The 27,937-nt window shown below is 37.5% G+C and overlaps 1 protein-coding gene across 1 annotated transcript; it reads right to left on the bottom strand.

The window, feature by feature from the left end:
* Positions 1 to 3,858: 3,858 nt before the first annotated feature.
* nid2b (nidogen 2b (osteonidogen)) lies at positions 3,859 to 16,808 on the bottom strand. Its single transcript, XM_052585781.1, has 19 exons — positions 16,379 to 16,808; positions 15,785 to 16,084; positions 15,431 to 15,657; positions 14,857 to 15,257; positions 13,811 to 14,056; positions 13,517 to 13,717; positions 11,353 to 11,577; positions 11,102 to 11,248; positions 10,799 to 10,927; positions 9,503 to 9,625; positions 8,983 to 9,219; positions 5,642 to 5,866; positions 5,356 to 5,525; positions 5,142 to 5,271; positions 4,850 to 5,021; positions 4,481 to 4,638; positions 4,282 to 4,405; positions 4,098 to 4,206; positions 3,859 to 4,019 (listed from the first exon to the last, which is right to left on the bottom strand). Exons 1-18 carry the CDS (start codon positions 16,571 to 16,573, stop codon positions 4,098 to 4,100), a joined length of 3,519 nt encoding a protein of 1,172 aa, XP_052441741.1. The 5' UTR covers positions 16,574 to 16,808; the 3' UTR covers positions 3,859 to 4,019.
* Positions 16,809 to 27,937: the final 11,129 nt, after the last annotated feature.

Below are 27,937 nucleotides of genomic sequence, written 5' to 3'. Positions count from 1 at the left end.
AAAATTGAGCAAATAAAATAAGGATTATTTTCTTATCTTGCTTAAGAAAGGACCCTAATGATGTACCTCTTTGTTGCCAGAATTGTAAGAAATAACACTTTTTTGAGGTAACAGGGTTGCACACAATATGCACAGCTAAATAGCATGTCATTAAAGTTAGCATTCAATATATTTTTATAAAACGAAATAATTGTGACGTTGATTGTATCTGGAAGATGACATAATTGAATTCAATGATGAACTGCCTGTTTGCTTTATTGACTCACTATTTTCCTATTTAATGCTGTTCAGTTGCTTTGTTACAATCTATATTGTTAAAAGCGCTATGTAAATAAAGGTGACAACATGTTGTTAATGGTTGGGTACACATTCAAGAAGAGGGACAGGCCAAGATGACTAAAATCAATGTAAAATCTTCAATCACCATTTATTTGATCTGTTTTTAACTACCCATTTTTAATGCTCGGTTAATGTTATATTGATGGTGGTTTATGACGAAGAGATCTGTGTCTCTGAGAAAGTAATGGGACACCAGTTTGTACCCCATTCATGCGGTCTCAATTAAACTGACTTTATCTTTTGAATGCTCATGCTGACTCATAATCAAAAGTTCGTTCTTTGATGAAACAAACAACCTTAACCACAGAAGTGACCCCACCTGTTTGTGTGTGTGTGTGTGTGTGTGTGTAATGAGAAAAGAGGAGGGCTTTTTGTTTGTATAGAGGAGATCAACTGTGAGAGGTGTGTGTACGTGATTGTCGATGTGTGGAGACTCCTAGAGGTTATACATTAGTCTCAAATGGGCCTCGGACACTTTTAAGTGACGTAATGTCTATTTTAAGACATTATATAACAATTTCCTTTGCACACAGAGCCTCTGGTACACACCGAGATGCCATTTAATTTCCTCTGTCTATTCTTCTTTCTCTCTCGCACATGAACTTGATCTGAAAAAGACTAGGTATGTTGTTATTGCTTATTACTTGGTATAAAGCGTACCGTTAGGACAAAGTTGGCCTGATTTTCAAAGACCTTGTGGAATTATATTGTCTCTGTTTTGCGTCACTGAATGCTTGGCCTATACAAATGTTTTGGGATGTTTATTATGAGTCTAGGACTTAAAATAGTACATGATAGAGGACTGTAATTGAAAAGGCAAGAGCTGAGAGGCCTAAATAATTGGATGAATGAAAAACAAGACTACAGCGCAAACGGTTCCTTGCACGCTAGCAACCTGCACAAATCTAATTGGACTGCGCAGTGATGTCTATAATCATGCCTAGTTTCCGTTCTTAAATCTACGCTAGCATTTTTATGCATAGTCTACTTTACAACCTTCATGAATCTGAAGATTTTCTTATGGTGTTTTGCGTGTGAAGAGGACTGTTTAGCATTCGCGCTGGTGTTGCTCGGTATCAAATTCACTATATGTTTAACCAACAAGCATCTGGACGCTTCACCTGGCTTTGAAGCCATGGGAACGTGCCTTGCATTGCATATGTGGTTTTTTGAGTGGTACATTTCTGGTTTTATTAGAAAACTCCAAAGATGCCATTTCTGAATCAAGCTTTGGTTTCATTTGGTCTGCAAACCTAGGCGAACTGCAGTTTGTTTTTACAATTTATTATAAAGTTGTTGTTGTTGTTTTTTTTACAATTTTGTCTGACAAACAAATCAGACAGGAGAGTAGATTAACTTCAGTGGACATAAACTCGAAAAATTGTGTATTGATGTCTTTTTGCGTTTGAAATAAAATACTTTCTGATGTCCATTCATGTTTATTTCTTAAAAATGGCCAAATTTGAAAGCTGAGACCTTGTTTCATAGCAGACCTTGCTCTTCTTGTCTGTCGGCATGTTTTCAGTTTCCTCTGCAGTGAAAAATACACAGGGAAGCAAAGAGAAACCTGACAACGCACCAACAGTCAAGACAGATCAGCTTACTTCTGGTATAAAACGAAATCAATTCATTTTTTTAATTAATTCAAACACTAAATACTGTTGGGTGACTCTTTGCGTCGTAACAGATCGCTGTAGCACCTCAGTTAAATCCACCAAAGATAATCTACTCTCCTGTCTGATTTGTTTGTCGAACAAAATCATGATTGGTCCGTTCGCCTGTCAATCAAGCACTTTGCGAACAATCAATTGAGGGACAGAAACTTCTCAGCTTTCATTCTGAATTTGTGTTTCACTAAAGTCTTGTGGGGTTAGGGCATAAACGATGACAGAATTTTCTATTTTGTGTCAACTGTCACTTTAAATGATCAATAATGCAATCACTACAAGTTTTTTTTCATACATTCATACATCAACGTTAAAGTTCTAAATAAGTTCTCGACAGATGTTTCTTGAACCTCTTCGAGCTGCTATGCTTTCAAATGAAATCCCATAATGTATGTTGCTAAAAAGCCAGCTAGTTTCTCCGGCCCTGTAAAATAAACATTTAATCCAGAAGGAGTTAAGAGGATACCGTGTCGGATCAGAGAAATATGCACCCAGTGGGCTCAAACAGCTCCCCAGGGTACCTAATGGCTTCTATGACCAGGCCAAAGTTCGAACCCCACCTCTGGGTACATGGCCACTGTGTTGAGTAAACTTGACTGAACCCTCTGACCTGCTGTGGGGTCTGAGGCTGAAGGACAGAAGCCAGCGTTGGCTGCCCTCCACAGGCTGGGAGGTCTGGCCTCTGCAGCGGTGAAGTCTTGCCATCTGTTGGCGGTTCTCGTGCCTTGTGGGTAACCCATCCTGTTTGTTTAGCAATATCAAACCATGGGTTTACAGAAACCCCATGGCAATGCTCAAATATTATTCCACACCTTCCCATGGACGAGAAAATCAAGTGAAGCCCGGCTCTATTCTAACCGAGCAGAACAACAAGCGAAGACAAGGCCCAGGAGTTTAGGAGCGATCTTGCGGAAGAGATTCTTTGGACTCTCTCTGCTTCTAAACCCTTGTATTTTTGGCCCTACTGATGGCCAGACTAAATGAACAATTATGTGTCAACATTATTTTAGACAGTGGGAATTTTCCATTGTGATTGAGGGCCAAATCGCTCTTATTCTGTGCACTAAGCCTGACAGGCATAACATGAAAGCAATGCACTGATATAAAACAAACATTTATGAAAATGCAACAACTTGTGTAATATAACTTTACTGTGTGTATAGAAAATGCAAGAAAAGCTGAACTCTTCATTTGGTTTGAAATTTTCATCTTTAATGTTTCTAATTTACAAATGCAGGACTGTTTCGAACCAGTCACACTTTTGTAATAAACTACAAAAGTTCGTTAGTGGCGCCACCTATTGGTAAAAATACTGAACTTAATATATTTTAAGCGGTTTGGGTTGGCATAAGTAATATTACTGGTAAAACTATTACATATTACATATAGTCTACATAACTTTTTTTTTTTTTTGTCAATTTAAATAAATCTGAAATAAAAATATCACATAGATGAAAATGGAAATAATTTTAAGTTAGCACTAAAATTAAAATGTTTATAAAAACCTTAAAATAAAAAAATAATTAAATAATTAATTGGAAAAATAATATTGTTTAATTTGTTTGAAATAACATATAAATATTTTAATATTTTATAAATATTTAACTAATTAATAGACATTAATATATATATATGTATATATATATATATATATATATATATATATATATATATATATATATATATATATATATATATATATATATATATATACGATATAAGATATATATATACACGCACAAATAATATTACAAATAACACTAAAACTATAAAAAATTTAATAATACCACCCAACACACACACACACACTCACACACACACACACACACACACACACACACACAAAGCAATGTTGGATTTAAGTATATGGCAAATAATTCGGTAATTTCTCCCAGGTTTGGTTTGGCTTATTTTCATTTATTTATTTACTTTCTGACACTTCTTTTACAACACCACAAATCCATATAGTCTACATAAGTGCAGAGTCCACAGGTCTCTATAAGTGAAGAGAAACTGACAGGAAAAGAAACAATCAGGAATTCTTTACTGCTTTCACATAATCATACAAAAGAAATAAAAACGTGTGCTTACCTATAGGCACTGTGATGGAATAACTATGATCCCATATAAGTGTGAGTGCTGAATAGGGAGATACGCAGTGTTCTCCCCAGTGTTTTGATCGATCACCATTATCCCATCCCTGTAAGAACATTTCTCCCTCATGAATATGGAAACATTGATACTGTCCAGATCATGCAGTGTATCAGAGACTCACCTCTCCCAGTCGGTGTAGTAAAAGTGGCTGTCATAGATGGCCAGACTGAATGGGTAATCCAAAGCATCCTGGAACACACGTCTCTCTGTCCCATCAGGAGATATGCACTCCAGTTTCTTTGTGCCTGGTGATTTAGTAGACTTTTATCTTAAATTTGTCCTACAGATATGCAAGATGCTGTATTTTGTGGAAATATTACCTGCATCCGCCCAGCACAGGCGATTTGTGTCTAAGTCCAGTGTCAAGGCATTGGGCAACATGAGACCCAGTTGCACCAGTACTTTCCTCTTTTGTCCCTCCAGTGATGAGCTCTCTATTTTGGGGCCATCACGGTTCCAGTCGCTCCAATATAAGGTTCTGAAGGACATGTGCAGTAGAAACACATCAGAGCATGACAACTGCACCATATAAATTAATATATACTGGTATTTATTGCAGGAACACATAATAAAGCGGTCAGTATATATGACTGATATGGCTCGAAAGCATTCATGTATGCATAATAGTAAATACAGTATAATGATGCAGGGACAACAAATGAAGGATTTTGATAATATTTCTTACTGACCCCCTCTGAGCATCCACTACGATGGCTCTGGGATTCACCAAATCAGAATCAATCAGCACTTGTCTGCTCCCGCCGTCTAGACCGGACGTCTCAATCCTGTCTTTCCCACTGTCTACCCAGAATAACTTCCTGTGCACAGTGTCTACTGCAATTCCCTCCGGCTGGACCAAGCCTGGAATTTCACATTGCGTAATTGGGGAACATGGAGAGAATACGTGGGTGATGCAACCATCATAATTCCCCATAATTACAGACAGACTGATAGACATAGATAGACAGACAGATAGATCACCTTGGCTGATAATAGCCTCTGGCTCAGAGCCAAATTCTAAGAGCGCTCTGTTAATTGTACGTCGTCCAAAATCTGTCCAGTACAACATGTTCTCCTGACAGTCGAAGCTGATTCCAATCACGATGGAGTCCTGCAAAGCATTATTATTTTTGCTTAATCAGACAAGAGTTTTGGATTTTCGATTTGATCATGTATTGTGTTTATGAGGGTCTACCTTTAAGGCCAGTAAAACAGTGGACTTTTCTTGAACTGGGTCTGTTTCATCGAGAGGAATGACTCCAATCTGTGAGGCTTGTGTGTAAAGGATAGCAGGCCCTGAAGGGGAGGAGCTTATGACAGGATACATCAGAGCATTGTTCAGCGCCGCTGCATCACCTGAGATACCTGACGGGTAAAACAAAAAAAAGAGCACACATTATGACACGACAATAGAGCACTGCAAGATTTGGTGAAAAAATCTGAATCATAAAAAGTGCATGCTAAATAACTTCATTACTCACAGGGGGGCTTTACATCATCGTAGGACCGCGTTCCAAAAATTTCTATGCCTTGATGGTCCACGCACCAGCAGAAACTGCTGTTGCCGTAACATTGCACAGGCAGGAAATTCCCGTGAGCATCACAGAGAGGCATATAGTCCTGAGAGGACGGCCGACCATTATAGTGAGTCAAGAGTGAAAGCCTCCAGCGCTCGCACACAGTCTCCACACGGGGAAGCAGGGCCGCTGAGGAAGAAACATTTTTCCAGAAATGTTTCAAATCTCTGACCGTCCACCGCATCCATATATCTTGCCTCAATGAATGACTGTGTGAGCGTTAATTACAGTTAGGCCGTCTCATGAGGGATAATTATGTCATATATAGTTGGAGGTGAACACCACTCCCACAACACACGCAATGCAACAGTAGGAACAGCAAGTGTGTCGTGTGTCCCTGTGTTTGAAATGCTGCGGATTTTGCAACATGCTGTTGCTGATCGTTTGTATTTTACAGTAACTTAAATGACAATGGACCAAGATATTTCAGGAGATTCAAAAGTACAGACCAAAAGAATGGACACAACTTCTCATTCAAAGAGTTTTCCTTATTTTCATGACTATGAAAATTGTAGATTCACACTGAAGGCATCAAAACTAGATTTTTTATTTATTTATTTATTTATTTTTTTGTAAAAACACGATAAAAAAAGTTTTGGGTTAGTAAGTTTTCTCACTTAAAAAATATATACAGTATTGTTCAAAATAATAGCAGTACAATGTGACTAACCAGAATAATCAAGGTTTTTAGTATATTTTTTATTGCTACGTGGCAAACAAGTTACCAGTAGGTTCAGTAGATTGTCAGAAAACAAACAAGACCCAGCATTCATGATATGCACGCTCTTAAGGCTGTGCAATTGGGCAATTAGTTGAAAGGGGTGTGTTCAAAAAAATAGCAGTGTCTACCTTTGACTGTACAAACTCAAAACTATTTTGTACAAACATTTTTTTTTTCTGGGATTTAGCAATCCTGTGAATCACTAAACTAATATTTAGTTGTATGACCACAGTTTTTTAAAACTGCTTGACATCTGTGTGGCATGGAGTCAACCAACTTGTGGCACCTCTCAGCTGTTATTCCACTCCATGATTCTTTAACAACATTCCACAATTCATTCACATTTCTTGGTTTTGCTTCAGAAACAGCATTTTTGATATCACCCCACAAGTTCTCAATTGGATTAAGGTCTGGAGATTGGGCTGGCCACTCCATAACATTAATTTTGTTGGTTTGGAACCAAGACTTTGCCCGTTTACTAGTGTGTTTTGGGTCATTGTCTTGTTGAAACAACCATTTCAAGGGCATGTCCTCTTCAGCATAGGGCAACATGACCTCTTTAAGTATTTTAACATATGCAAACTGATCCATGATCCCTGGTATGCGATAAATAGGCCCAACACCATAGTAGGAGAAACATGCCCATATCATGATGCTTGCACCTCCATGCTTCACTGTCTTCACTGTGTACTGTGGCTTGAATTCAGAGTTTGGGGGTCGTCTCACAAACTGCCTGTGGCCCTTGGACCCAAAAAGAACAATTTTACTCTCATCAGTCCACAAAATGTTCCTCCATTTCTCTTTAGGCCAGTTGATGTGTTCTTTGGCAAATTGTAACCTCTTCTGCACATGCCTTTTTTTTAACAGAGGGACTTTGCGGGGGATTCTTGAAAATAGATTAGCTTCACACAGACGTCTTCTAACTGTCACAGTACTTACAGGTAACTCCAGACTGTCTTTGATCATCCTGGAGGTGATCATTGGCTGAGCCTTTGCCATTCTGGTTATTCTTCTATCCATTTTGATGGTTGTCTTCCGTTTTCTTCCACGTCTCTCTGGTTTTGCTCTCCATTTTAAGGCATTGGAGATCATTTTAGCTGAACAGCCTATCATTTTTTGCACCTCTTTATAGGTTTTCCCCTCTCTAATCAACTTTTTAATCAAAGTACGCTGTTCTTCTGAACAATGTCTTGAACGACCCATTTTCCTCAGCTTTCAAATGCATGTTCAACAAGTGTTGGCTTCATCCTTAAATAGGGGCCACCTGATTCACACCTGTTTCTTCACAAAATTGATGACCTCAGTGATTGAATGCCACACTGCTATTTTTTTGAACACACCCCTTTCAACTAATTCAACTAATTGCCCAATTGCACAGCCTTAAGAGCGTGCATATCATGAATGCTGGGTCTCATTTTTTTTCTGAGAATCTACTGAACCTACTGGTAACTTGTTTGCCACGTAGCAATAAAAAAATATATGAAAAACCTTGATTATTCTGGTTAGTCACATTGTACTGCTATTATTTTGAACAATACTGTATATATCGTTTATTATTATATCAGAAATTGAGATTCTATTACAGTTTTTGTTCATATTTTGAAATAGATTTATTGTGTTAATTTTTAAGTTTTAGTAATTTGGCACGTAATTTATACGTAATTTAGTAATTTGACAGTTTTAGTAATTTGCCACTGGCACGGCACCAACTTACCTAAACTCACTGGTTAAATCCTATGTGCCCTCCAGAAGCTTGCGCTCTGCAAGTGAACAACGCCTTGTGGTGCCATCCCAAAGAAATTCAAAATCACTCTCACGGACCTTTTCCTGGACTGTGCCCAGCTGGTGGAATGACCTCCCAATCTCAATTCGTACAGCGGAGTCTTTACTCACTTTCAAGAAACATCTAAAGACTCATCTTTTTCGCCTGCACTTAACCTACTAACACCAGTACTTTTCCTTTTCTTGTCTTTTTCATTTAATAAAAAAAAAAAAAAAAAATTATATACACCTGGCTATGCGTTCTATACTAGACTGACTGAGACTTGTCATGGCACTTGTATTCTGTTGTTGTTCTCTTGTTGACCTGACTGCTTCTATTGTTTTCATTTGTAAGTCGCTTTGGATAAAAGCGTCTGCTAAATGATTAAATGTAAATGTAAATGTAATTTTGTTATGTTTTAGCATTTTGCATATTTTTGTTGGACTGTATGTCTATATATTTTTATTCTTTTTTATTTCAGTTTAAGTTTATTTTATACACCAAGTTTGATAAAAAAAAAAAAGACTAAATTAGCTGAAAGAAAATATGTTTTTTATTTTTATTTTATTAATTTATTTATTTGATTTCCATTTATTTAAAGTAATGGATTTTACTGTCCTTTTTTAAAGTTATTTTATTTTTGATCGAATAAATGCATCCTTAATAAGCATTAGAGGCTCCTTCCAAAAAAAGAAATGTATATCTGACCAAATTGAAAGTTTGAAAGCAATAGCTGCTGAATGTGAAGGCATACATTCATACCTGGTTGATCACAGTTGGCATGCGCTGTGCCAGGCATTGTCCTGGTGTCCACTCTCTCCTGTCCTCTACTGTCCACACACCAGCAGTGTCCAGTGGTGCCCAGACACTGCAGGGCTTTGTACTGCCCTTTCTCATCACACTGAGGAATGAAGGCCTCCAGGTCTGGGTAGATGCTTAGATTCTCCTGCAGACTTTCTCTGTGCTGCTGGCACACAGTTAAGATGGGTTTGGGCTTCTCTAGCAGAGGAAAAAAAAAAAAAAAATCCACTAAGTGGCATAGTATGATTAAACCAAGTCCTGGATCAAAAAATGTTGTTCCAGGAACATGGTCTACTTGTTTCAAGTACGCTATGGAAGATTAAACAACTCATTTGTGTTTGATTGATTTATAATACACAGCTGAACATAATATTTGACTTGATTGTTGGGCTTCTTCTGTGTTATAAGCAAAGAGAACAGTCTGTAACTGAGCTGACAGGGAGAACTGTTATGTTTTGGTTTGATAAATGTTGTGGTTTACGTGGTGGTTGGCAGAGGAAGCCGTCGCCCTTGTATTCAGGCCAGCACTGGCACTGGAAGGAGCCCTGGGTGTTGAAGCAGGAAGCAAACGGATGACAGAGCTGAAGAAAACACTCATCGATATCTGTAGAAGAAGAGAATAATGGGCCTCATGTGAAATACAACTCTTGAATTTGTACCACATTTGGTTCTCATGCATGAAAGTGTTTAATAAATGTCTGCATAGAATGATCATGATTGATGAATGACCGTAAATTGTGCATATAGAAATTGTGCATGTTAAAATTTTTCTGTGTAACAGTAAGGTCATTGAATTTGACTGGAATGAAGAGTGTTCATAAAGTGCTGATATACAGTACAGCAGCACTTGAGGTTGCCAGTCTGTATATTAGTGGTAGGATTTAGTGGCCCTTTCTGCAGAAAACTTCATTACGCCAGAGGTTGGCGAACTTCTTATGATTGAGTCATTGAATCATTTACTCAAAAGAGTAGTTATTTAACTGTTATGTTAAAGCATTAGTGATGGGAGCTTTCCAAAGCTCTCAATCAACTGAACTGGTTGCTTTGCGAAATTATTCACTGTTTCGGAGCACTGGGTTGTAACTACAATGGTGGCACAAATATTTCAACTTTGTACAAAACAAACAGTGAATGTTTTCATGAAAGTGTAAGCTGTGAAATGTAATCTTCAAATCAATAAATACAAAATTAATTAAGTTTTGGTATAATTTGTAGTGCTTATTCTGTATTTTTAAACCATATATTTGACATGGGTTCACGAAATCAACTCCACCTAGTGGCGAACCATCAAAATGTGTAAACAGTTAGAAAACATGTAATGTAACAAAGCCCCGTTTTCGGAAATCATATGGCTTATCCAGTTTGAAACACTCCCAAAATCACTGATTCACAAAAATAGATTCATAGAGGTTTATAAAGCTAAATGAAGCATTACAATTTTCTGTGTTACATTACCACTGTTTTTATGTAGCAGATTAATAAAAAGGAAGTTCACAAAAAAAAGAAAGAAAATGTCTTTGAAAATGAAAGAAATTGTAAACAAAGCTGGAAAAAGTATACTCTAAAAAGACTTCTTTTTGGCCTTGTTCTGTTTGAAATGATGTCACACCAGTTTTTTCTTTGATTTCACTTGACCTCAGGACCTCACAAGAACTGGTGGTCTGACTATTACGACTATGATTAACTGCTAAAAAAAAAAAGGCTCCCGAGGCCTAAGAAACGTTTACTCACAACACCCAAATTCTCTTACAAATATTACAATATACTGAACACTTACCCACACACACATGCAAATCGAGATCAAACTCATAGCCAGATTGACAGTTGCAGTGATGGCCACCCGGCATATTCACACACTCGGAGTGAGGACCACAGGAACTGAGCCCCTCAGCGCACTCGTCTACATCTGGATCACAGATTCAAAACCCAAGAGAGCCATTTGGAATTTTAACTAAGGCAGTAATTCAGTTAAGGCATGAGATGACCCACAGTCTCTAAGGAAGCTCTCAAAGGAGCAGACATAGCAAGCGCTTGGCTTGATGTCAAAATATTACATAGAGGAACACTGAAATAATTGTACCATAGCAGTTGCGTCCATCTCCATGGAAGCCCTCGGCACACTGACAATGGTACTGAGTGCCATCTCCTGGCAGGCAGAGAGCCATGGGGTCACAATGGTGCTTTCCAGTTGAACAGGGATTCAACTCTACAAGCCCAGGTAGCTCACCTGGTAACATAAAGAATTTCCTCAACAAGATCCAAAATTTAAAAAGAAACACAACTAACAATAACCCGCATTATAGAATTGTTTGGTTATCAGTATGTTCTTACCTCCTATGGGTCCCACTTTGTTGGTTATGGCATATCTAAGGGTGGTTCCTTCTGTGAACGTGACCATCAAATGCTCCACATTCACCTGCTGAAAGTCTGGTATGGTCCATGGGGTGTGCTCACAGCTACGGAAACTCACGTTCTGGTGCAGCTTGTTGGAGAATGTCTCAGATCCACCGTTTTCTGACACCACCATGTACTCCCGCAGGGAAGATGATGTCACAACTGAGCCAGACACAAATTACTATTAAAACATTAACTTTGGACTCAAGTGGCTTTTAAACATGCAGTAGTACTATCAATAAAATACATGAATGTTCAGTAAAGAGTTACATTTATTATTAATTATTACTGCAATAAACAGTTTTTTAGCTATGTAGCTTTGCAAATTTGATTGGCTGAGGGTATTGATGTTCAGTCCAACAACACTGGGATATTTCTCTATCACTGTTTATGGAAGCCCATTTCCACCATATAAGGAAAAACTAAATCATAATAATTATATTATATTTATGTCATAATTATGACATAAACATTCAAAATTATTCTCATGATTATCTAATATTTTCGTATCATAATTTTAGCTCTATCTCATGATTTAGTATCTCATAATTTCAGCTTTATCTCATGATTTAGTATCTCATAATTTCAGCTTTATCTAATGATTTATTATCTCATAATTTTTTTGCTTTATCTCATGATTAATTATCTCATAATTTTAGCTCTATCTCATGATTTAGTATCTCATAATTTCAGCTTTATCTCATGATATAGTATCTCATAATTTTAGCTCTATCTCATGATTTAGTATCTCATAATTTCAGCTTTATCTCATGATATAGTATCTCATAATTTCAGCTTTATCTCATGATATAGTATCTCATAATTTTAGCTCTATCTCATGACTTAGTATCTCATAATTTTAGCTCTATCTCATGATTTAGTATCTCATAATTTTAGCTCTCTCATGACTTAGTATCTCATAATTTTAGCTCTATCTCATGATTTAGTATCTCATAATTTCAGCTTTATCTCATGATTTAGTATCTCATAATTTTAGCTCTATCTCATGACTTAGTACCTCATAATTTCAGCTTTATCTCATGATTTAGTATCTCATAATTTCAGCTCTATCTCATGATTTAGTATCTCATAATTTCAGCTTTATCTCATGATTTAGTATCTCATAATTTTAGCTCTATCTCATGATTTAGTATCTCATAATTATAGCTCTATCTCATGACTTAGTATCTCATAATTTTAGCTCTATCTCATGACTTAGTATCTCATAATTTCAGCTTTATCTCATGATTTAGTATCGCATAATTTTAGCTCTATCTCATGATTTAGTATCTCATAATTTTAGCTATATCTCATGATTTAGTATCTCATAATTTCAGCTTTATCTCATGACTTATTATCTCATAATTTTATATGTATCTCAAGACTTAATATCTCATAATTTCTGCTTTATCGCATTAATTAATATCTCATAATTTCAGCTTTTTTCTCATGACATATTATCTAGGAGTGTAACGGTACACATATTGAACAAACTTTTTCAGGAAATTCAAACAATACATGCTGTTTTGATGCTCTTTGATGTGGCGTGACATATCGCTGTATAAATGCCTCAGCTCTGATAGCAGCGAATGAGTGCAATCATCCCCTCATCTTTATTACCAGCTTTCACGCAAAATATATTTTGTCCTCCTGCTGTTCCAAAACCATACAGAACCGTGATGTGAAAACCGAGGTATGTACCGAATTGTTATGTACCATTACACCCCTAGTATCTCAAAATTTCATTACTCATGACTTAGTGTCTCATTATTTCAACTTGTTTGACATAATTTAGATTTTTTTTTTACTTCACAATTATGACTTAGAGTCTCATAATTTAATTTTTTTTATACCATTTTTCTTTGTTATCACGTTCCATACTGAATGTTCTCGGGTTTTAGGTCAACTTGCAGGTTACATTGTTATCGTTACAGTTCCACTTCCTTTGGAACTATTTTCTTTGGTGGAGCATAAATAGAAAAAGAGACTGTCGATATGATGTGTAACTTAAGTTACTCAGTAATGAACAATGTGAAATAATAACGAATTAACTGAAGACTAACCATAGTCATTACTCTTCAAGATTGTTTACAAGAATTACCTGATTGGTTGTATTGATAGGTCTCTTTAAAAGGCAGAATATGGACTTTAGCACCATCGGGAATGCTAGGCAAATCTCCATTGATCCTAATGTCAAAATTCAAATGGTTGAATGAATCCATTCCTTGAACCTCTTGAATAATGGTAACACGCTGACCTTGTGGGCTGAAAACCAGCTCTGCCCGATGAGAAAACTCAGCACCTGGGGAAAATATGTTTTCTTTCTTTAGACTTTTTCATGATCTGTGACATGACATAAATTAATGGAGCTTCAGATAAGGAAAAACAGTCAAACCAGATATGCTGAAGCCATTCAGATGGTCCTGGAGCTCAAGAGCAAACAGCCAACCAAATGTGGAGACCAGCGGGCTCACAGCCATCAGAGCCCAGCCTGCCTGAGCTGGGACAGGACTAATGGAGATGTATACGCGACCTTCTCCCACTACAGCAAAGCCATGGATGTCCACATTGTTTAGCTGAACTTTTATGTCTCCAACAGAAACAAGGCCATTCAGCTTTCCACTTAAAGGCTGAGAAATGCCTGCAAAATCAGATTAGAAACGAATATTAAAATGATAGTCCACCCAAAAATGTAAATTCTGTCATTAATTACTCACCCTCATGTCGTTCCAAACTCGTTAGGCCTTAGTTTGTCTTAGGAAACACAATTAAGATATTTTTGCTGCAATACGAGAGCTTTCTGAACCTCCATAGACAGCAACACAACTGACACATTCAAGGACCAGAAAGGTCATCAGTTAAATAGACCATGTGACATCTGTGGTCCGACCATAATTTTATGAAGCTATGAAAATACTTTTTGTGTGCAAAGAAATTTTCGGCGCTCATTCACTACAGTACCACTCGTGCATGTTGTGTTGCTGACGCAGGAACCAGAATTCTGATGTAGAATCCGGATGTGCTGCAACTTGTTTACAAGCACAGGAATGCACACGCATTCATCAGAGTATTCTCATGAATGTGTGTCAAAGACTGACTTTTTACTTGTTGAGTAAAGTTGTTATTTTATTTTTATTTATTGTTTTGCTTACAAAATGTATTCACATAGCTTCATAAAATTACAGTCAATGTCACGTGGACTATTTTAATGACTACCTTTCTGGGCTTTGAATATGTCAGTTGCTTCGCTGACGGTCAGAAAGCTCTCAGAAAATATCTTAATTTGTGTTCTGAAGATGAAAAAATATATTATGGGTTCGGAATGACATGAGGGTGAAGAATTAAAGACAGAATTTTCATTTTTGTGTGAACTATTCCTTTAAAGGTATCATAGTCATAATAAATGACATGATAAGAAAATACTAGACCAAAAAAACTCACCCATGGGTAAACATTGTCTGCCATTGCCATAATAACCAGAACGGCAATGACAGCAAGGACCAGTTGGATAGTCTGTGCAGTAACCATCCTGAGAGCAGAATTTCAGGTGCAGGCCACACATTTTGGTCACATTATTTGAAGTAGCGTGTAATACATCTTGGTTTGGTTTTGGGGGCTGTTGAACAAGTGAAGCTGGGATGTCCATTTGGGCATTAGAAGTAGATTTATCTGCAGGCATGTTTGATTCTACTGTAATGTAGAAATCTTCATCTGTGCTGCGCAAGCTGCCAAAACCCATTGAATCAGACTTTGGGATGGAAGCAGGAACTACCTTCTGGAATGGGAACCGGCTGGATCCGATGTGGAAAACCCACAGTCCATTTACCCCGGTGTTCCCTGACCTTAGAGTTGCGCATGTGACAGAATTATGTTTTATATCACTATACAATTTGATACAAATAACTTCACATAAATAATCATCTATAATCCTGCATTTAATAATTAATGCAGAAAGCTACTTGCAAAAGCATACATCTGAAATGGATAAAAGAAAAAAAAAGTTGAATGCACTTACTTATAGAGGTTCTTGCTGGTCTCATTATAGCCAAACAGACTGTAGAAGAGCTCTTCTTTACCATATGTATCACCTCTGTTAAAACCAGCCTGAGTTTTAGCTTGTCTTATTGACATGTTTGTATGATTGTAACTGATATTTATCATCTTCTGCTCATCCTCTGGATAAAGGAACAAGGCATATGTGTCTGATTTATTGCCGGCCAACACAACCTGGAAACTGGTTACCTACATGGTAAACACATCAAAGCTAATATTGATATTAACAACTTTACAAATCAAAATATTATTTTATTTGAAACATTTATAGTGTGGATGAAAACCAGGATAAAGGAATATATATATATTTTTTTACACAATATGTAATTGGGAGCTGGAGCCCTTCCTCTTCACAGGCAACATTGTCCCATGTGGCGATGACTGTGTGGCTGGACTTAAATGCAGAATCAGTAAAACCTTGCTGCACCATTTCAGAAGCTCGGATTAAAACATCTAACGATTCCTCTGCACGGTAAAACACAGATCCTTTCCCTCGTCCTGAACTAATGTTTGTCAGGAAAGGTGCAATGGCAGAGAAGCTTAGAGGAAACATTTTTCTTAAATACTGACTCTCTCCAGGTGGAGGCTGAAGGGACAAGAACCCATTTGTGGAAACCTGAGGAAAGAAATTACATTTTTAGCTTCAGACTCCAAATGCTCAGTAAATATGGTTGCATTTGTAATTTCATTGATTTTATTTTTTAGTTATTTACAGGTACAAGAAGAAAATCAGCACACAAAAAAAAAAAGCATTAACATTGGTCTTTATTATTATTATTATTATTATTATCTTGTTTTTTTTTTACACAGAGATTACTGCACATGCTACAACATTCAAATTATGAAATAATGAATAAATACTTTAACATTTCCAATTTGACTTTTTTATGTAATGAAAACAATGGCTTACATAAAGAATGTTGAACTGGACCTCGTAGAACTGTAATGGCTTGTTTATCTTCAGGGCTTCTGACACTTCATCATCACCATCCTGAAGAACTGAATCCCCTTCAGATAATCCAAAAGGGAAAAAATATTCCTTTTGAATCGCATTCATAAAACAAACATTTGTAAAAAGCAAAGCAAAAACCCAGCAGTTCTTCATTTCGAGAGGGAGCTGCTTCGATCTGGGGCACTTAAATATAATTGTCCCTGTAGAAATTCATGAGATGTGACGCTGTGGTCATTTAAAATGAAAGGACGCCTTAACCACAATCCACATGGTTACCAAAATGTCTATGGGAGGGTTCTGGTAGGCGAGTGCAAAGCATACAATGCACAAATGTTCATTAAATTTGAATAATAATAAAAAAAATCCTTTGTACAAAAAAAAACAAATGCTTCATCAAATCTGTTTTTTTTCTCTCTCTCTCTGTTACACTTTATTTCGAAAATCCACTTTAGATATTTTACTAACTATGAGTACTTTTGCAACTACATGTAAACTAACTCTCTTTAGACTATTAGTAGACTGTTAGGTTAGGGTTGGGGTTAGTAGAATAAGTTGATGTACTTTTGTACTTATAAGATACATCTAGTTGGTAGGATGTCTGTTGGGGAACCATAAAAATAAATTGTTAGCAAATAATAAGTAAACCGTCTCGTGTAAAGCGTTGGTTTGGGTGGAGACTTTTATTATGAAAAAGCAGATATCTGCACCATGTGGAAAGTTAAAGTGTGTTCACATTCTAATGTATACATTCTACTCATCTGAAGTTAAAAGGGACATCAGATGCAAGATTAAGTTCTCCTTTTGGAAACAAGCAGCCAATGAAGTAAGTTTTTTATTTCTATTATATATGATTGTTGTGCATTGTGTTGCTGTGTGGAAGAGAACAAATCTCTACAAATACTATAGTTAATCGGTTGAAGTGAACTTAACTCTGTTTAAAATGTTTACAAAGACAACTTTTATTTATTTAATGTATTTATTTGTTTATATTCTTTGTTTTTACTTTATATGTGTGTATTTAGTTCTCATGGCATCTTGAGTTGGTTGGTTATGAACCATTCAATAATACTTGTGCTTGTGAAATTACTGGGGGGAGCAACAGCAGGGTTGCCAACTCTCTCACATCAATCTCATGCTGAAGTCTAAGCGTTAGTGTCACGCGAGATGTGTTAGAGTTGGCAACCCAGGTAACAGTGAGAAATCAGCTGCTCTTTGTGAATATAAGAAATGAAGACCCAACCAGCAGTCAGCAAAGCTTCAAGCTAATATCAAGTTCATCTGGATTCTGCAAAATGAAGTACTGCTTACAACAGTAACTAAGAAGCAGAATCACGTTCAAGTTAAGTTGCTTAAAGTGGACTTATTCTTGATATTTGCTTGAAAGAGACTCTTTAAGTGTTCAGCGTTATTTTAAAGAAGTGCTGGTGTTAGGGGCTTGCTCTTTATTCTTTAAGTCACTTTGGAGCAAGTATTAAACTTAAATAAGAAGATAATTTTTGACCGAACTGTTGAAAATATCCATGTTCAGTATACAATTCATGCTGTATGTACTCTTAAAAATAGATAAATAGAGAATGGCAGAATGTGGCCAGTCTGCTAGGAGTAGCAAAGACAATTTAACAGAGATTATGCAATCACAGCAACAATTACATTCCCAGGAATGTATAGATACATGAATCAATAGCTATTGATGATACAGATTTAGAGCCACAAAGAAGTCAAAGAACACGTAAATTAACTGAGATGGGTTAAGAATTGCATGATGAAAAGTTGGCTAAACTTAAAAATCGCTTTCAAGGGAAATTGAAAGCTTTGGCTAGAGATGCTAGACAAAAACTAAAGGGGTGTCTCTCCAACAAAATGCTGCAAGCTCTTAAAGGCATAATAAGCTCTGCTTCAAAGGATTTAAATGTTGTTTATGTGAGTCCTGATAGTGATATTCGTCGCAGAATAGACACTTGTGGTGGTGTCACTAAGATGATAGTTGATTCTGCATGGAGTCGTTTAGGAGAAGGAATTGAGGGTCAAGATCCTTTCAATCATGAGGGATACTGTACTGAAACAGGCTCAGTATTTGCATAGCCTCCAAATCAAGTCATGGACATGCCAGTTCTTCTTTTCAGTCCTTTAAACAACTCATGCATCAGCACCAGAGGTTTGAATTTGTCCTCTGTTAAGAAAAAAGAAGCTGCTGCAGAAATTGCTTCAAACAAAGCTTCTTTAGAAATGTTGCAACAACAAAAACGTGAAATAGAGGAACTCCAAAGACTTGAGGCTGAAGAGAAAATGAGAGTAGCAGAATAAAAAGTAGAAGCTTATACGCCTTGACTAGAAAGAGAAGAAGCTAGACAGAGTGTAAAGTTTGAAGCAGAAAATGCCGCCAGGCAGAAGGCATTGGAAGATAAGTGCAGAGAGCTAGAGTGCTTGGAGACGCTTAAGAAGTTAAATGCTGCAAAGGTTTGAACACAAGTCTATGAGCAGATGGAAGACTCAAAGGATGAAACCAGAGCATTACTCCATGACTCTGAACCTCTGCAGAAGAAGCACATGCCTAAATCAAGCAGTTCCTTGTTCCAGCATGTCCACACAAAGTTGTGACAAAATCACATCAAGAAGATAGCACTGCAGACCTTATTAGGATGTTAGCAGAATCGATCAGTTCAAGTCGTCTTCCTATACCAGAACCTGCAACATTCTATGGAAATCCACTCAGATTTAGTGATTGGAAAATCTCTTTTCAGACTTCAATTGAAAGAAAGAACATACCTGTATTTGAGAAGATTTAATACTTAGGAAGATAATATGTTGAAGGACCAGCTAAGAATGCCACTGGAAGTTATTTCATATTGGCCACAGAGTTAGCATATCATGCAGAATTCGATTGTTAAAGGAAGGGTAGTAAGAAATCAAGCCATTAGGGTGAAGGTGTTAGCTGTTCAGCCTAGGGAGAAAACAGATGCAAAATGCGCTTTCTGTGATAAACCAGGACATGCTATTCACAAATGTCAGAAGTTTACAGGGAAAAATGTAGCTGAACGGATTAAGTTTGTTCAAATAAATAAGTTATATTTTGGCTGGTTGAAGCCTGGCCATCGTTCAAAGGATTATGAGGATATAAGTGTTTGTTAGACGTATCAGAAAAAGCACCCAACATGACTGAATGACGACCGCACAAAAGGAATGAAGTTTCTTTTTAAATCGGAACAAAAAAAAGAGAAGTCAGAGGAAAGAAATCAAGAGCTGACACAGAATAAGACCCAGGTGACGCAACATTCAATCTAGTTGTACAGGATGTGAAAAATACCTCTAAAATTGTACCAGTATGGGTCTAACTTCCAATGAACCAAACCATGAAGTTCTTGTTTACACACTGTTTGTCTTCCTTTCTCCAGCTGCGAAACTGCAAACAAAAAGCTACAGGAACTAATTCATAAATTTGACACTCAGAGCGACAATATCTTCATCCTTGAAGAGATAGCGCAAGCTCCTGACACAACAAAAGAATCTGCAACTGAAACTGTAATGTAATGTAATTGTAATGTAAAAAAAAAAAATAGTACAATCTCAACGATGGTATCCAAAACCACCGTTGTTTCATGCCAGAAGTTAACTGGCTTACAAGTGGGAGGATTTTATTCAGGCAAGAAGATCTCCTTGCCAGTAACTTGTTCAAGAGAGTTCATCACTGAGCATTGAACTCCCACTCCTACACCAAAAAATGCAAGAGCGTAGCCACATATAATGCACATAGCTGAGAAAATTGCCCCTCAACAAGTTTGTGATATTGTTCTCTTAATTGGTTACAATTATCCTCAAGCTCTCCTGCCCAGAGAAATTGGCTCTGGTAAAGAAAATCAGTTCTTTGCTCAAAGGACAGATCTGGGCTGGAGCATTATTGGTGGTGGTAAGTCATATGTAGATTATGTTGATACCATTGGAGTTCATCATTGAATCAACAAGTGATGCCATGTTTGCCATCTTCCTTCAATCTGATGAATAAAGTTAAGCATATCTGAAGAATACAGATCAAGGAAATAGTCACTCCAGCAAAAGTCATCAAAGCCCTTGAGTCTGACTTCATTGAGAAAGCATCAGACATGTTTCTCAAGAAAATCTGAGTTTTCAGTCAAAATTGAAAACATACATCAAACTCACGGAAAATGGTCATTATGTGAAATGCCTTTGCCTTTCAAGGAAGATAGACCAAAGCTCCCCAACAATAAGGAATGTGCCATGCACCATCTCAGATGCTTAGAGAAAAGGCTAAAAAGAGATGAGAAATACTATAAGGACTATGTCGTTTTATGGATGAGACAATTGCTTGAGACAATGCTGAAAGAGTCCCAGTTTAAGAAATTGATAATCACCCTGCTTGGTATATTCCCCACCACGGGTTTCCTTCAGTGAGCATCTGTTAATTGGTCCAGAGTTAACCAACAACTCTTTCATTTTTGTATAGGTCAGGTAGCAACCATGTGCGATATTGAGCACTTGTTTAATCAATTTCAGGTCAAGCCTGAGGACCAAGACTATTTAAGATTACTTTGGTGGGAGAAAGGAGCTCTAGAATCCCAGCCACAGGTCCAAATAATGACGATACATTTGTTTGGCACAGCCTCATCACCCGGATGTGCCAACTACGGACTCAAACACCTCGCTGCTCAGGGTAATTTTTAGTGAAACCTCCATAAGATTCATAGAAATAAATTTATATGGCAATGATTGGTTGATATGCGTCTCATCAGTGGGTAAAGTTATCCAGCTATTTAAGGAAGCAAGAGAACTCTGCAGCACAGGAAGACTTAATTTGCACAAATTTGTGTCGAACAGCCAAGAAGTGATAGCATCAATTCCCCAGGAAGAATTTGGAGTCCACAGTGGCTTCTGTGTATGACCCACTTGGCTTTGCAGTGCCTTTCATCCTTGTTGGTAAACAAATATTGCTGGTGATGTGTCAAGATAAAGTTGCATTGCTGGTGATGTGTCAAGATAAAGTTGCTTGGGATGAACAACTTAGGATGACTTGCGACCACAATGGGAACGTTGGATTTCAGGTCTATGAAGCTTGTGAATTTATATGTCAAGATTCAGCGATGTTATCTGCCATCAGCGATGAAGGATGTTCAGCATTATGTGCTTCATAATTTCTCTGACGCTAGTGCTTCAGGTTATGGAACATGAACATATCTCAGAGCCAAGACACATCAGGAAAGATTCACAGTTCCTTAGCCAGAATTGATCCTACTAGGATTACCACCATACCAAGGTTGGAGTTGTCAGCAGCTATAGTGGCTGTACAATAAGTGACTTGCTGGGAAAGGAATTAGAGTTAGACAGTCTAGAGGAGTACTTCTGGACAAGCTCAAAGGTTCTCTTTTGGGCACATTCATAATGATGCCAAAAGATTTATGTCTTTGTGGACAATCACATTCAGAGGATTTAAACAAGGTACTGATGCTAAGCAATGGAGATGTGTGACCTCTGAAGAGAACATGGCTGAATATGCATGTAGAGGCCTTACAGCAGAAGAGCTCATCACCTCCAACTGGTTTACAGGACCACAGTTCCTGTGGAAAAATTAACTAACCAAAGATGTTAAAGAGGGAAATAATGAGCTTGATGATCCAGAGCTTTGAAAAGCACAGGTTCATAACACCCATAAGAATTTTTTTTTAAAAAAAAGATTGTTACTTGATCAGCTAAACAAGTTTTCTGGGCCCCGTAGATGTAGCAATGCAAAAAATTTTGTAAGCACAAATAAAAATAATGACTTTATTCAATAATTCCTTTGTCAACGGTCTCCTCTGTGTCACTGTGCTGCGTGTGCTCTTTTGTGTCATCCACACCACAAGGATGGCTGTTTCTACTTGTATTTAGCTTTGATTTGAAATAATACATTGCATCTTAAATATCTTAAATTGTGTTCCGAAAACAAACGGAGCTTTTACAAGTTTGGAACGAAAGTTATGGCTATTATAAATAGCCAACCATTAACAACAGAGCATCTAAATGATCCATCTGGTCCACAACCTCTAATGACTAACCACTTATTGACTATGAAGTCTTCAGTCATTTTATCACCACCAGGAAACTTCGTTAATGAAGATGTTTATCTTTGTAAAAGATGGTGCAAAGTGCAATTTTAGCTAATGTATCCTGGTCACGATGGAGGAAAAAATATCTTTTAAACCTACAACAAAGGCAGAAACGGGAAAATGCAGTAGAAATACAAAGGTCAATGACATTGTCATTGTGAAAGAGGGCACAGCTCCACGCAGTCAGTTAGTGAGGGTGACAGAAGTGCACAATGGAACAGATGGCTGTGTCAGAACAATTAAATTACTGATCAGTGTTTCGACACTGGATAGAAGGGACAAACGTATTACAAACCCAACCTACCTTGAAAGGCCCATCTAGAAATTGTTACCCTGATTGAAGCTGATTAAGAATTCTTACCACTCCTTGGGTTAGTCTATAATATGTTTGGTTAAGTATTATGTTACAAAGTTACAAAAGTCACAAGAAAGTGCTTTGGTGGGAGTGTAACTGACCAAGATGTCAGGTTGTATTATTTGTTTATTTAATGTCATGGACCTGCCGGGCTCCTCCTCTTTGCTTTTTCCTGTTCATTGTGTCTCCCCTACAGGCGAGGGAGCACAGGTGTGACGTGTTGTGCATGTAATTGCTTCCAGTATCGCATGTGATTTCTTTCGATATCTTGGGCTTTAAAAATCTCTCCAGATCTGGCTAAATTTTCATTTCTCAACTTAACATATATACTGACTTTATTTTACATGTTGTTCATTCTTTATCTTTAATAAATAAATTTCTTTATACAAACAATCCACATGGTCTTCCCTCTCTGTTTACTTAGCCTAGAATAGGCAGGATGTAACAGATTGGGGGCTCGTCCGGGATCTGAAAGAACAATCTGTAAATATAATTTTTTTCTTTAATGCTTATCACTACGTTTTGATTAGCCTAGGTGTTAAAAGCTTTAAATATAGTAGATCCATTTTGTTTAGTTGTGTTTGATTTGGAAAGCACTGTATACGGATCCTGTGAAGATCCGATACAGTTAATTTAACTGAACGTGTTGTTTTGAATCATTGGGAAGATGCATGTTCATTAGTTTAAAAATTAATTGGGTTCAAAAAAATTTTGTTGTTGGTGTTTTTTTTTCATCATTGGTGCATGAGAGGAGGAGAATATTTTGTTAATTTGTGCCTGGGCTGTTTTTGAAGTGAGCCAGGTTGAAGAATTGGCAGTGGGCTATTGTTTGGTAAGTGTGGGTCTGCACTGCACGTATACAAGATTGAGTTTGTCGATAAAGTTCTGGATAACATAATTATCTGAGCTTTGCGAGTGCCCATCAAGCATTAATGGCTTGTTTGTTATTTTGTTTTGTTATTTTAGTTTATTGTTTTTGTGCTATCCTGTGCAGAGGGCACAGTCGTGGAGGCCTGCTTTAACGGAATTTTGTCAAGGGAGTTTAGACACTGCTGATATTGTTTAATAAAAATCTCTGTCCTTGGGGTATGCATGAAGAGGATCACTGTTTTTTTATATAGGGCAGTTCCGTCTCGTCTTGATGTGAGTTCCAATTGTCTTAATCATTTAGTTGTGGCCATACTTGCATTGTAAAAGGTGAGCTCGTTTTTTTTTTTTTTGTATCTATAAAGATTGTATGCTGTAGAATTCGTTCCATTTGTATGGCTAGTTTGGAATTTTTTTTAGTAGCTCCATCTGTGGAGGTTTTGAATAGTTTGACAAAGGATCAGTTGTCAAGTTTGTGAACATTATAACTTTTGACTTGTGTCAGTTCAGGAGGAATTTGTTGTCAGGAATACTCTTTCATCACCTGCATCTCTAATTATGGAGGAGTTAGAGCTAGGAGAAGATACATCAACACCTCTTTCGACAGAGTTTTCCAAAATGTCACTTACGTTTGAGCAACAGAAAGTGTTAATAGAAATGCAACAGATAGAAATGGAAGAGCAGTGGGAAGCTGAACATCGAGAGAGAGAAGCTCAATGTGAGGCAGAGCGGAATGAAATGGAAGCTGAGCATCAATTAGAAATGGAAAGAATAAAAAGTGAACGTGATGTGGCTTTAGAATGGCTGAGACTGGTCGCTGAAGGTAGGCTTTCATTTAATGGGGGTGAGGGTACTACTCCTAGGGGTTTTGTGCATCCCCCTGATGTATCCAACATGGTAAGGTTGCTTCCGAAGTTCAATGAGAGAGATCCAGATATTTTATTTTATTTATTTGAGAGTGTGGTTGATGACCGTGGCTGGTCTGACTCTGAGGGAACGTTGTTCCTCCTAAGTGTTCTTGTAGGTAGAGCACAAGAAGTGTTTATTACGTTGCCTGTGCCAGACAGAAAAAACTATGTAAGAATAAAAGAGGCTGAGCTTAAAATTTATTAATTAGTTCCTGTAGCTTTTTGTTTGCAGTTTCGCAGCTGGAGAAAGGAAGACAAACAGACATATACAGAGGTAGCTAGATGGCTGAATAGCCACTTTAAGCCACTTTAGCCAATAAATAGCCACATTGGTGCTCTGCAGTGGGGGTCGATACTTTTGAGGAGTTGTCTAACTTGATTGTTTTAAGAACAGTTTAGAAATATCCTTCCTCAGCGTATTGCTACACGTATCTGAGCATAATTTAAAAAAGAAACAGCAGCAGAAACCACAGTCATGGGTGATGATTTCGATTTGAGACACAAGTATAGTTTAAAGGAAAATAATACAGGTTAGGTTTATCAGGAACAAAGTTTTGGACATTTCAATAGAGTTTTGGGGTCTTCTTCGTTAGGTTCATCATTAGGTTCATTTGGGGTCACCTACTCAGAGTAGAATAGATTCACAGGTTAATCAGTCACACAAGGGTGCTGTGAGTCTTCGCAGACATTGTAGGTTTTCTGCTTTTACACCTGCCAGTCAGGCTAAGAAGAATGCTGTGTCGATACTGCTTGGACAAGGGGCACTGGTAGAAAGACTATCCTGTTTTAAAGTGGAAAAGTCAGAGAAATGGTACTGATGTTGTTAGGCGGTTACACTTGCTGTATCGGAGTCAGGTATACCTAGGGCTGTAGTACTCGAGTCCGGTCTTGGACTCGAGTCCGGACTCGAGACATTTTTCTGTCGTCTTGGACTTGTCTCGGACTCGTTGAATTTGCACTCGGACTTGTCTCGGACTTGGCCATTGGACTCGCCAAGTCTTCTAGTTGGTCTCGACCGAGTCCAGCAAAAAAAAAAAAAAAAAAAATTTCTCCTTCAAAACAAAACCACCTTTGCATGATGTCGCGACTGAAAACGTGTGGAAAACGCTAGGCGCGCCGCTCTCCTTATTTCCGAAGCACTCTGTAGCCTGCGCTTGCGCTCCAGTGGCGTCTGCTGTTGCTGGGCAACCATGACCCGCTCTCCATGATGACGCAGAAGTTTCAGCAAAGAATAAATGGATTTCCAGCACTAAACATCCCTTTCAGTAGCTCTGCTAATAGATTCATTTAAAAAATGGCTATCCTTGTACAACTATGATCATCTGTTTCTCCATCTTGCCTTAGCTTTCAGTATTGTTCCGGGAAAGGATGTGCATGACCAGCGCTGCACTTACTGCGACCTGAAAAGTTTAGATGTTTCTCATTTAATTTTCTACCTGTTAGATTGTGTTTTACCTAGATAGCCTTTTTTTATCAATAAACGCGTATTAATGTATAGCCTTATGCAACAATTACATATGTAAATTTTAAAAACTTTATATATGACATTACATATTTACATTTTCATGTAACAGCCAGTATTTGTATCTGTAACAATCACAAATGTTTTCCTATCTGCATTCGGATACAACATCGTACAGTTATTTGATAAGACTGTTATGACATTTTATATATTTTTTCGTAGTTATCACTGAACAAGTATGTCGTGTTAAACTGAAATAATTAATTTCTAAAATAATATTTATCGTGCAAGCAGAGAGATGTCATGACAAACGTTTAGTGATCATTTGAACACGACTGAATCCATTCAATGCACACATTCTCATTACGCAGAACGCTTTGAGCGAGTCTTAATGTTAATGAACTTCACTAAACAGATGTGTGTGTTCCGCGCAAACCAGCAAAAGGTAAAGATGCAAACATGTAGGACAAGTACACAATGTATCCGTATCGAAGCTGATTATTAGCCTACTCTTGAGAGAGAACTGATTTGGTTTTTGAGAGACTGAGACGCGCAGCGCGGCTGTTTGATTGGTGAGCGCGCTGTGCTTATTCCATTCATTCGTATCATGGTAGCCTAAGCTTTCAATATTTGCCTTTTAAATATATACAAATAATATAACGTGTAGCTATGATGTATTATTATAGGTAAAATTACTCTTGCAACGCTCTGATTTCTGAGAGATAAACAGAGAGGCGACAACGGTGCGGTGTTTGATTTGCGCTCTTTTCACTCATAAAGTTTACATTCATTCACATCTGGCGCTGATGCCCTGGCTCAACTGTTATCTAGCAAACACCAGACTGTGTCAGCTTCAGCCGAGTAGGCTATTCAGGCAGAATTATTCCTTGTGCGTTATTCGTTTTTTAAGCCATTATCCGTGCCATTCCGAATAAGGCATTCGGCTTCAGGCACAACCCTAATTATTACATTACATATTTTATTTTTACATGCAACATAGATAAGGTCATATAGTAACAGCTCCACGCAATATTGTAATTCTAAAATTCACGTCGTACTTGCAAACACTTTGTGTGAAATATGGTTAATGCATGCTGGAGTAGACGATTGTTTCCGACAGAGCTCGACTAGTCTATGCAAGCACTAGCACAGTATGACAAAAATGTCGCTGTATTTATGTGCGCATGTCCAGTAGAGCCAAACGTATCCATTCTAGCCTTGCTGCGCGCATTTGTCATATCCCGAGCTTTGCGTGTGTCTGTGCACTGTGCCAATTAGGCTTAGTCATATACATTTTTGACCACAAATATAATGTCAACAAAAAATAAAGTACCTAAAAATTATTTGACCTTACAGTTCCAAACTTTGTTTGTTTATCCAAGTTTAGCTCCCAGGGTCGGACTGGGAGTAAAACCAGTACTCATTAGCAAGGCCCCAAAGGAAGAGAGGGCCCTTGAAAAGTATGAATCTGAAATATATATTTTTTACCTGGATATTTTCATGGGTGGGGGCCTTGGGCGCCCATCAGGACTGCCTATAAATAGGGCCCAGGATCTTGTTTAACGCCCCTGTTAGCTTTAACCCTAATTATACACACTTGAACCTAATCAAGCTCTTACTAGACACACTAATCTTCCAGGTGTTTTAAGGCCAGTTGGAGCTAAACTTTTCAGGACATTGGCCATCCAGGATGTAGTTTGGAGACCCCTGTCCTACAGAGTTGTTACTTTGCACATGCTTTTTGATCATTACAAATAATAATGTAAAATGATTTTCTTAGAATAGGAGATATGCTTTCTCTCGCATCACAAACATTATCAGTAGTTAAGT

The sequence above is a fragment of the Carassius gibelio genome, chromosome B20, assembly GCF_023724105.1.
Source record: "Carassius gibelio isolate Cgi1373 ecotype wild population from Czech Republic chromosome B20, carGib1.2-hapl.c, whole genome shotgun sequence".
NCBI classification, from domain to species: domain Eukaryota; kingdom Metazoa; phylum Chordata; class Actinopteri; order Cypriniformes; family Cyprinidae; genus Carassius; species Carassius gibelio.
Note: the sequence above shows the minus strand (reverse complement) of the source record. Positions and strands in the feature narration are given on the sequence as shown.